This window comes from Melanotaenia boesemani, chromosome 6, assembly GCF_017639745.1.
Source record: "Melanotaenia boesemani isolate fMelBoe1 chromosome 6, fMelBoe1.pri, whole genome shotgun sequence".
Classification (NCBI taxonomy): domain Eukaryota; kingdom Metazoa; phylum Chordata; class Actinopteri; order Atheriniformes; family Melanotaeniidae; genus Melanotaenia; species Melanotaenia boesemani.
The window spans coordinates 9,138,104-9,149,327 of record NC_055687.1 but is presented as its reverse complement, the minus strand read 5'-3'; the positions used below and the strand labels follow the sequence as shown (position 1 = coordinate 9,149,327).

At 40.4% G+C, this 11,224-nt stretch overlaps 1 protein-coding gene across 1 annotated transcript; it reads left to right on the top strand.

Annotated features, from left to right (window-relative positions):
* The first annotated feature begins 4,618 nt into the window (after positions 1–4,618).
* Positions 4,619–11,115, top strand: LOC121641121 (fucolectin-7-like). The gene is made up of 6 exons (XM_041987063.1): positions 4,619–4,728; positions 5,045–5,112; positions 5,838–6,132; positions 6,405–6,559; positions 7,926–8,202; positions 10,668–11,115. The coding sequence occupies exons 1-6, from the start codon at positions 4,667–4,669 to the stop codon at positions 10,825–10,827; spliced, it is 1,017 nt and encodes a 338-aa protein (XP_041842997.1). The 5' UTR covers positions 4,619–4,666; the 3' UTR covers positions 10,828–11,115.
* Positions 11,116–11,224: the final 109 nt, after the last annotated feature.

The window sequence follows — 11,224 nt, the reverse complement described above, 5'->3', positions numbered from 1 at the left end:
CTAGGCAGAAGGCAGTCATCCTGACTGAAATATGAGGTTTTACAATTCATAATCCGATGCATGGCGGTTATTAGTTATATACTATACTCCGGCTATACAAATGCAGAATGTTGCTTGTAAGGATACCAGTTATGTAACTTTAGAGTTAATAACTGTTATGTCCAGAAACCCCATTAACTAACTGCAAGAGGGTCTACTTTAGAAGTTTGTGCTGGGATTTAGACAAGCGAAGTATTGTGGACAATGAAGAGAAGATACTAAATGCAGGACTGATCAGGCAGGAGATAGACAGGTGACAGGGAATCATAAAACATTTATTATGACCAATTCATACCTAAACAGTTCTACTTAAACAGGGAATCCAAAAACAGAATATAAAACTAACAAAAGGAGACAGGCAACAGCCTCAGATTGATGGGTCATTAGCAGGCTTGAGGAGATCCATTTAATTTGAATCAGGTGTGTTGGAGGAAGGAAACATAAAACCTGGAGAACTAAGGCCATTCTTGGTGTACACCAATGCACGGCTCAGTGAGATGCATTTTTCTTTATTTTCCTAAAGTCCCTGATAACTTCCCTGGTTTTCTTTGAATAGAAATGGAGGATATTTGCCTTGACTATATTCATTATAGATTAGATTATGAGTAGAAATGGAAGCTGAATCAGTTACTTTAACCTGTTGAAGATCCGAGGCAGTGAAGAAACCCCCCCAAAAAAGAAAGAAAAAAAAAAAAAGGGGGGGGGGGGGGTAGTTTCTTAAGAGTCCATTTCCACTGAATTTACAGAATCTTTTTCTCCACATGCACTTCCTTCCCAACAGCTGCAAGAAGATGCCCTGATGAATGTTTGCATACTTCAGAGACATCCTATATGATTGAACTAAATATGCCCTCTGACTGATAGATTATGCCACAAAATTGTGCATCTATTTGTGAACAAAAGGAGAAAACGCCTTTAAAGACCAGACTACTTATGCAATACATTTAATGGTGACAGGGACACCTGTCGCTCACCACAGCAAATGCATTTTTATAAAGTCGAGGGAAAAATGTGATTCTAATTTTTGGGATACTTTACTGCAGATGGAACGTGATTTTAGATACCTGTCTATGCTGAAAAAAAAAGCTGCATTCATTTATGAAGCTCATTGCTTCTGTAAAATAACATATGTTAAAAATAAGACAATTACAGAGGTGGATAATTGTCATCAGATATGTGGTAAGGTTTGACATATGACATATCACACTGGCTTATTTAGACCAAGACAATACGGGTCAATCAGTCACACCTCCCTTGTCTTTACTATGTAGGATGGTCATGGTTGAGATTCAGTGTTGTTGCTCAGCCACAGGTTGTGTGACACATTAACCTGTGGTAACTGGTTAGCTGCTGCTCTTCCAGTATGTTTATTAGATCAATCCTTGCAGGAAGGTGTTCTGCATTAATGTGGAATGTTGCTGTTATAATATGGTATTGTCTGCATTTGTCTTCTTTCATTTTAATTTAGAAAATGTAACTCACTCATTCTTGAGAATTGGGACAAAACATGTCCTACATTATAAACCCAAGTTTATAAAATAAAATCAATAAATCAATCATAACTGACATGCTTAAAAAGTTAAATAGGAAGGAACTGTGTATACCTTTGTTATTGTTTCCACATATTTTTAATCTTTTTTGTGAAATTTTGCTTAAATGTATGGTCTGTGATTAAAAGGTCCAAGTTTTCTTTTTGTCCTCAGCAAGAGTTCCAAGTATTGATCACTTAAAAAAAAAAACTTTTAAAACTCATGAATTGTACATACAAACACTTCAAATTAAAAAGAAAGTTGTAGTTATATAAATTGATTGACAAAGTCAGCATGAAACAATATTTTTAATTAAATTATGCCTATCAAAGTCTTGTCTTCAGTTTATGTCAACTCTGTCAGATCTTTTCATAAACTTCATTAAATCAGGCAAGAGCATGATCAGCTATATCACTGAGGACCCCTTTTATTTCCCTCGCTGTGCTGAATGCAACACTACCACACACACTCTGGTGAGTTTAAAACTTTTTTCACTTTTTGACAAGCAGTGTCAAAATTCCCATGGTCACAGCTGGATTAGGTCAACACCGTCTCTCTGTTATGATTAAGTGTTTGAAACCATAGTGAGTTTAATTTAAGAATTTAAGTGAGGTTATTGAAACAGCTAGCAGCTTAGATAAAACCAGCAAGCTGCAGTGTAGCTAGTTGTTTTTGAAGGAAGAATACTCACTTTTTTGTCAACTCCCATCAGATTCTGTGTATGACGGAGTTGACAAATCCACTTATAATTTTATAATGTGCAAAAATAATATTATTTCTGAACTTAATAAAGAATTAAAATGTTATTTCAGGGTGTAAGAGAGGGATGGGCAAAGGTGGAAGAAAAGAGTTTGAAACAAAAAAAAGGAGAGGAGAAAGATTAATACATAGAGAGAGGAGGGCCTGTCTTCATGTCTTTATCTGTGTTAGTTTGTCATATTTCCATCCATCCATCCATTTTCTGCCGCACACCCTCCAGTCCCTCTTTTTAAAGAGGGGGACCACCACCCCACTCTGCCAGTCCAGGGGAACTGTCCCCAATGTCCATACAATGCTGCAGAGGTGTGTCAGCCAAGACAGCCCTACAGCATCCAGAGCCTTAAAGAACTCTGGGCTGACCTCATCCACCTCCAGGGCCTTGCCACTGAGGAGCTTTTTAACCACCTCAGCGCCCTCAGCCCCAGTAATGGGAGAGCCAACACCAGAGTCCCCAGACTCTTCCTCCTCATTGGAGGACGTGTTGGTGGGATAGAGCAGGACTTCCCACTGTATACAGTGCTGATGTAGCACTGCTTTCCCCTCCTGAGCCAACGGATGATGGACCAGAACCTTCTCAAAGCCGTCCGGAAGTCATTCTCTATGGCTTCTCCAAACTCCTTCCATGCCCGAGCTTTTGCCTTAGCGACCGCCATGGCTGCGTTCCGCTTAGTTTGCCAATACCCATCAGCTGCCTCTGGAGTCCCACAGGCCAAAAAGGCCCAGTAGGACTCCTTCTTTAGCTTGACAGCATCCCTCACTGCTGGTGTCCACCAACGCGTTCAGGGATTACCACCACAACAAGCACTGACAACACAGCTCCGGCTGGCCGCCTCAACAATAGAGGCACGGAACACAGCCCACTCGGACTCAATGTCCCCCGCCTCACCTGGGCTTGTCTCACATGGTTGAGATGGGAGTTGAAACTGCATAAGCACAGTCAGTACCCGTCCCCCCACCAGAAGGCAGAGCGAGGCTACCTTCTCGTCCACCGGGGTAAACCCCAACATACAGGCGCCAAGTCGGGAGGCAATGAGCATGCTGATGAGCATATCCAGCCGGAACCGCTTAACTTCGCACACCAGAGAGGTGACATTCCACATCCCTAGAGCTAGCTTCTGCAGCCAAGGGTCAGACTGCCAGGGTCTGCCCAGCTCACACTGCACCCAACCCTGACCAGGCCCCATGGGCGAAGGTCCAGCCACCAAGCGCTTGCCTCCATGCCCCACCACCAGGCCTTGCTCCACAGGGGGCCCCTAGTGACCCACGTCTGTGCAAAGGAAACCCTGTTCGACAGTTTTTTGCCATCATTGGAGTGCTTTGGGCCGCGCTTCATCTGGTTCCTCCCTAGACACGTGTTTGCCATGGGTGACCATAAAGCCCCGAACAACATAGCTTCTAGGATTGTCAGGATGTGCAAACTCCTCCACCACGGAAAGTTGGCAGCTCAGGGAGGAGGTCATTATATTTCATTATATACAATTTAAATAGGAGCATTTAGTTAATCTTTTGTAACATTAATCTGTTTAAAAATAAATTGGTTCATTAATCAGAAATACAAACACACTTCTTGTGAACTCCGTCAGCTGTTTTTCAAGAGTCAGATGTATGATGTTTGCTCATTTAAAAAATAAAAAAGTTACTTTTCTTGCGTTTGTGTTGTTTATATAATGAAGGAACTTCTAATCTACATGTTTTTATGTCTTTGCTATTCCATGAATTTGTTTTTAACATATCAAAATTAAAATCAGAATTTAGAAATGAAAATATTTGAAAACTTGAGTTTTCAGAATGCTGTGAGATCAGAATATAATTTTGCATAATGTATTTTATTATATATCAGAATAAAAACAAATCTATTACAACACACTTCATAACTTTAGGCTCTTGATGGGCTAGAAAAATTTAAATTTGTTACTTCCAAGTGACGGAGTTGACACAAATCAGGTTCAAACGGGATAAAGGTAAATTTTAAAAAAAAAATGTTAATATTTGGAACCTGTTTCTTTACATGGTTAAATAGCAAAGACTTTTCTCTCCATGAAAATATAACTCTGAAGGAGAAAGTGACAATTTTTGAAAAATTATTTTTTTAAACCTCTTTTGTCCCAATTATTAAGAATGAGTGAGCTAATTTTTGGCTTATTAAATGTTTCTAATTATTAAACATAAAATTTCTAAAAACACAGAAATCATAAGCAACTAAAACCACTTTCAAATGGTATTTTTTGGATCAGAGTGCATCAAACTTTGTCCCACATTTCAGTGAACTCTGTGATAAATACATTTTTGACAGGAGGGGAGTAGATGAAGCAAAGTGATGTGATTCGATAATCTGTGAAATGACCACAATATTTAAAAGACTGGCTATTCTATCAGCTATTCTATCTAACAAGGAAGCAGGGTAAGCATTTACTTTCTCATTCCTCTTCCTGCTTCTTTCACCAGAGCTTCTTTTAGGCTTAAAATGTTCTTTCACTTAAATATACTGAAACTTATCTTTGAAAAGTATCATCACTCTAGAAATGACTCCTATTTCAGATATAACTCTATTGTTAATTTCCTCAGAGCAGGAACAGCCAACAGCTTTAAATAAAAGCTAAGTTTATTTTGTAGCAAAGATCTTTCAACATCTTTTACAGCACAAATCTCTAACAGTCAGTCAAAACTACATGAGATGTGTAAAACAGTGTTAATGATTTTTTCTCTCTTTTAACCAGAATTATGAAACACATCGTGATATTTTCTTTGCTGTTCTGTGTGCCAGTGTATGCAACATACACCCCCCGTGAGTAAGATGGGATTTTTCTTTCTAATTCTGTTATCTGGGGGGGAGACAAAACATTAGTAGCATCAATCTTTTACCCTCTGGTTGTACATCATTATAGTTTTGGTGAAATGTTATATATTATTTTAAAAGAAGTTGCTATTTGTGCAGCTCATTTAAATTTGATGACAGCAAAATATCTAAAAAAGTTGGAAACGTAGTTGGCACACATAAAGAACAATTGGAGGAGCATTATGTTAAGTGGTAACATGTAACTGAGCCGTCACCTCACTTCCCAAACATTTAGTGACAATTGGTAAAAGCAGAGAGGATGCAACACAATACCAAACATCACCAACTTCTTAAACATGTGTTGCTGCCATCAAATTAAAAATGAACTAATATTTTCCATGAAATGATAAAATGTTTCACTTTCAACACGTTATATATGTTCATAAGATTTGAAAATTATTTATTTATATTTTACATATTTACATACATGTTTTATATTTCTATATTAATTAGTCTCAAAAATGAGAATGTCATAAAAAGGTAAATATTTTTTGTCATTAATTTCACAAAGTGAAACCAATATGTTTATATAGATTCATGACACATAGTGAAGTACATCAAGATTTTATTTTTTGAAACTGGGATGGTTATGGCTTACAGATAATGAAAACCCATAAATGTCTCAGAAAAGACAAAACACAAAACAAAACAGGACATTTACATTTTTCTTCCAGAAAATGTGGCTTTACGTGGCAAAGCAACTCAGTCCTGGCGTTACCGTGGAGATTGGGATGCTTTTGGAGCTGCATACAATGTGATAGATGGAAACAGAGAATCTAATTTTAAAGCGGGATCATGTAGCCACACTGCAGAAGGAAACAACCCCTGGTGGAGAGTGGACCTGCTAGATTCCTACATTATCACCTCAATCATAATAACCAACAGAGGAGACTGTTGTCATGAGCAAATTAACGGGGCAGAGGTTCATGTTGGAAACTTTGCACAATATAATGATGTTAAAAGCGGACGGTGAGTGGTCAAGTTAAAAATATAGTTAATGTGACTGTCATTGACAGCTACAGAATGTTTAATTCTATTTTGTTCACCGCATCAGTTTTAGCCTTAATTACGATATTTGTCATCTTTATTTTTACTTTGAAAAATGACTTAAGTTTACAGCAACAGATGCATCATTCATATTCAGTTCAACAGATTTTCTTAAAGAAAGACAGAACCTCACCACTGGGAACCCTTCCAATGGATCTTGAATATTACTGATGACAGTCTTTTTTATTTTTTAGGGTTGCAACAATTTCTTCAATTCCTGCTGGGGTTTCACACGTCATAACTTTGACTGAGCGTGTGGAGGGACGTTATGTGACTGTAGTCATACCTGGTTCAAACAGAATTTTAACACTGTGTGAAGTGGAAGTCTATGGTTACCGTGCTCCAACTGGTGAGAACTAACTCAGTCATTTTCACATCAATTCATCAAGAGTTGCTCTTTGCAGTTTTACTGGATAATTTAGAGATTTGTTATGCAGTTTGTTTAGGAAAAACAAGGTCCTAAAGGTTAATAAGCAGAATCCCTTCTTACAAAAGGCTGCCCTCGTGCAAGCTGGATCATCACAATATGTCAAGTAACCAGAAGAGTGGTCCTTGAATTAAATTCATGATGTCAAATAGATACGCAGTTAAAGAACCACTCAAAACAGGAACAGGGCAGCTTACACAGGTTTTATTTTTATTTAATGCATTGTTACCAGACGTCTCATGGGTGGGATATGAAAACATAAAGATGAATTTTATTATCCTGTGTAAGGTCAGCATATCTACAGTATCAGTGTGTGGCCACTTTTAAAGTTTGTAGGGAGCTTGCACGTTGCCTTTATGTGCCATCAAGTGTAAAAAGAAAAAATGTATGTTTCTGTCCTAAAGAAAGAGATAAGCAGTGTTGGTTAGCCGTTACTTTTGTCAATAACTAATACTCTAATGCATTACTCTTTAAATACAGTAACCCAGTTACCTTTACCCTATGGTGCGTTTGTCCTTTACTAGTTAAATTAAAAAATTTTGAACAGCAGCTGTGAGCTTCTTCTGGTTTACAGCAATGATGCAGCACAACATGGATTTTTTTAAAACAATTTGTTGGCCTGACCTAAATAAGTGTTGAAAAACAACTGTTTGAATTTGTTTTATATTTCATACAACACTAATTTAGTTATTAGGATATTAATGGGATAATTTTTAATAATGTTCTTTTACAAAAGTAATTAAAAGTTACTTTGAAAAACAACACACCATTTTTTTATGTAAGTAATCAAAGTAAATTAGTTTTTTTAATGAAGTAACTAGTAACTGTAACTAGTTACATTTTTCAGTAACTAGAACAACACTGGAGATAAGACAACATGAGAATTCAGTCACTTCAACAGAAGCAAGCAGCTCAGGTTAAAACAGAACAGACACATGGTTGTTATCAGTTCATGTCCAACTGTTCACGTTCATAACCTGCTGACTTCAGAGCAGTAAAGTTTGCCCTCTAATGGTCAGAGTCGAAATGAAACTTGTCTCTCTGTCGTTGATCTGACCATCATAATGATAACATTGCTGCAGAAAGAGCCTTCCTTAAATGTTCTGTCCTGTTGCCAGAAATAGTGATACAAACTTTATCCTTGTGTTTTTAAGGAAATGAAGCTACCACATGAACAAAATATCACCATAGCAACATTTGACTTGCTGTTTCAATCAATGTCTTTCAAAAAGTTCCCTCATTAAAGAAAACTTTAAGCTGATTTTAGTGATTAAACTTTATTTTGCAGGAGAGAACCTGGCACTCCAAGGAAAAGCCACTCAGTCATCGTTGAGTGGAAATGGCTTTGCATTGAATGCCATTGATGGGAATCGTAACAACTTATTGGAGCAGGCATCCTGCACTAGCACAATCCAAGAAAACAACCCCTGGTGGAGACTGGATCTGCACAAAACACACAAAGTGTTTTCTGTTAAGATAATCGCCCTACACAATTATTCACATTTTACTGGAGGCGAGATCCTCGTTGGAGAGTCTCTTGACAACAATGGCAACGACAATCCAAGGTAATGTGCAGACAGACAGACAGATTCCTTCCATCCATCCATTTTCTTCCGCTTATCCGGAGTCGGGTCGCGGGGGCAGCTGCCTAAGCAGGGAAACCCAGACTTCCCTCTCCCGGCCACATTCACCAGCTCATCCGGAGGGATCCCGAGGCGTTCCCAGGCAGCCGAGAGATGTAGTCCGTCCAGCGTGTCCTGGGTCTTCCCTGGGGCCTCTTTCAGGTGGGACGTGCCTGGACACCTCACCAGGGAGGCGTCCAGGAGGCATCCTAACCAGATGCCCGAGACACCTCATCTGGCTCCTCTCGATGTGGAGGAGCAGTGGCTCTACTCTGAGCCCCTCCCGGATCACCAAGCTTCTCATCCTATCTCTAAGGGAGAGCCCGGCCACGCTGCGGAGAAAACTAATTTCGGCCGCTTGTATTCACGATCTTGTTCTGTCGGTCACTACCCACAGCTCGTGGCCATAGGTGAGGGTAGGAACGTAGATTGACCGGTAAATCGAGAACTTTGCCTTTTGGCTCAGCTCCTTCTTCACCACAGCAGACAGATGCAGAGTCCGCATCACTGCAGACGTCGCACCGATCCGCCTGTCGATCTCCCGCTCCATCCTTCCCTCACTCGTGAACAAGACCCCGAGATACGTGAACTCCTCCACTTGGGGCAGGACCCTATTGCAGATTGATAGATTTCTATAGCACTTTCCAAAGCACTTTACATTGTGTATCCATTATCCATTCACACACTGGTGGTCGAAGCTGCCATGCAAGGTGCTCAACCATGACCCATATATCTATCTATCTATCTATCTATATATATACACTGCTCACAAAAATTAAAGGAGCACTTTACACATCTCAATATGAAGTTGGATATCTATACAAATAACGACAGGGCAATGTCTTAGGAACAAAAGGATGCCAAGTCTTTTAATGGAAATAAAAGTTTTCAGCCTACAGAGGGCTCAATTGTGTAGACACCCTGAAATCAGAGTGAAATGAAGATGTGGCAGGCTAGTCCATTTTTTCAAAAACTTAATTTCTGCAACTCAAAATGCTTTTCAGTATCTTGTGTGGCCCCCACGAGCTTGTATGCATGGTTGACAACGTCGCGGCATGCTCCTAATGAGACGACGGATGGTGTCTTGTGGCATTTCCTCCCAGATCTGTGTGAGGGCATCCCTGAGCTGTTGTACAGTCTGAGGAGCAACTTGGCGGCGCCTAATGGATCGAAACATAATGTCCCACACATGTTCTATTGGGTTTAAGTCAGGGGATCGTGAAGGCCATTCAATTGTTTCAATTCCTTCATCCTCCAGGTACTGCCTGCATACTCTTGCCACATGAGGCCGGGAATTGTCGTGCATTAGGAGGAAACCAGGACCTACTGCACCAGCGTAGGGTCTGACAATGGGTTGAAGGATTTCATCTCGATACCTTATGGCAGTCAGAGAACCATTTCCTAGGCAGTAGAGGTCTGTGCGTCCCTCCATGGATATGCCTCCCCAGACTATCACTGACCCACCACCAAACCTGTCATGTTGAACGACGTTGCAGGCAGCATAACGTTCTCCTTGTCTTCTCCAGACTCTTTCACGTCTATCACAGGTGCTCAGGGTGAACCTGCTCTCGTCTGTGAAAAGTACAGGGCGCCAGTGGCGGACTTGCCAATTCTGGTGTTCTTCAGCAAATGCCAGTCGAGCTCCACGGTGCTGGGCAGTGAGCACAGGGCACACTACAGGACGTCGGGCCTTCAGGCCACCTTCATGAAGTCTGTTCCTGATTGTTTGGGTAGAGACATTCACACCAGTGGCCCTCTGGAGGTCATTCTGTAGGGCACGAGCAGTGCTCAGCCTGTTCCGCCTTGCACAAAGGAGCAGGTATCGGTCTTGCTGATGGCTTGAGGACCTTCTACGGCCCTGTCCAGCTCTCCGAGAATAACCACCAGTCTCCTGAAATCTCCTCCATGTTCTGGAGATTGTGCTGGGAGACACATTAAACCTTCTTGCTGCAGCACGTGTGGATGTGCCATCCTGGAGAAGTTGGACAACCTGTGCAACTTCTGTAGGGTTAAGGAATCGCCTCATACTGCCAGTAGAGATAATTACTCAAGCCAAAACCAGCACGAGTGAAAAATTAGCCAAAAAAGATCAAGAGGGAGAAACTTGAAATGACCTCCACATGTAAAACCTGTCCTGTTTTGAGGGTTTTCTGATTGTTGCCACTGTGGTGCACCTGTTGTTAATTCCATGAACACCAATACAGCTGAAAGTGATTAACGATGCCCTCAGCTGCTTAACCAACCAGAAAATTATGAGACAGGTTTAACTGATTTCATGCCAGGCCCAATAAAAAAAGTGTTCCTTTAATTTTTGTGAGCAGTGTATATATATATATATATATAGTGTGTATGTGTGTTTTCATCAACTTTGTCAGAGCTAACTTAGTGATTTCTGCTTCTCCTGCCAGGTGTGCCGTAATTGACAGCATTCGAGAAGACGCTACAGTTGAATTTAAGTGTAATGGGAATAATGGGATGGATGGCCGTTATGTTAACATCTTTATTCCAAAACAAGCTGCTTACTTGTCCCTGTGTGAAGTGGAGGTCTACGGCTCTGTCCTGGATTAGATTGCAGGCCTGCCTGCCTGCAGTCCAGACCTTACAACAATAGAAAGCATCAGTCATGACGGAGCAGGGCTGCAGAAACTGGTCTCTGTAATTTTGTTTTGACAGTTCTGGTGTAGATTGTACCAGCTGTGGTAATTGTATCAAGGCTAAGAGTGTCATATCACATCTGTTACATAACTCAGCTTACTGAACATTTGTATATAATCCAACAATAGATGTGAATCAGGCAAACCCAAAATGTGTTGATGTCAATAACAGTACAATAACGGTATTGTTCAGATCTCTGAATGCATCAGTGATTATAAAGAAACATCAGTAAAACTGCTGATGTTCGTTGCTGACAGAAGTTATGTCAGGTATGTACTGATATAACAGCTAAAGTTAAAATGCAGGTGGA

Bases quoted from the DNA above. Each gene is read 5' to 3' on its own strand.
- LOC121641121 (XM_041987063.1), top strand. From the start codon at position 4,667: ATGACCACAATATTTAAAAGACTGGCTATTCTATCAGCTATTCTATCT. The intron at 5,113-5,837 runs GTGAGTAAGATG...TTTTTCTTCCAG, and splicing joins GTATGCAACATACACCCCCC to AAAATGTGGCTTTACGTGGC. The intron at 6,133-6,404 runs GTGAGTGGTCAA...TTTATTTTTTAG, and splicing joins AATGATGTTAAAAGCGGACG to GGTTGCAACAATTTCTTCAA.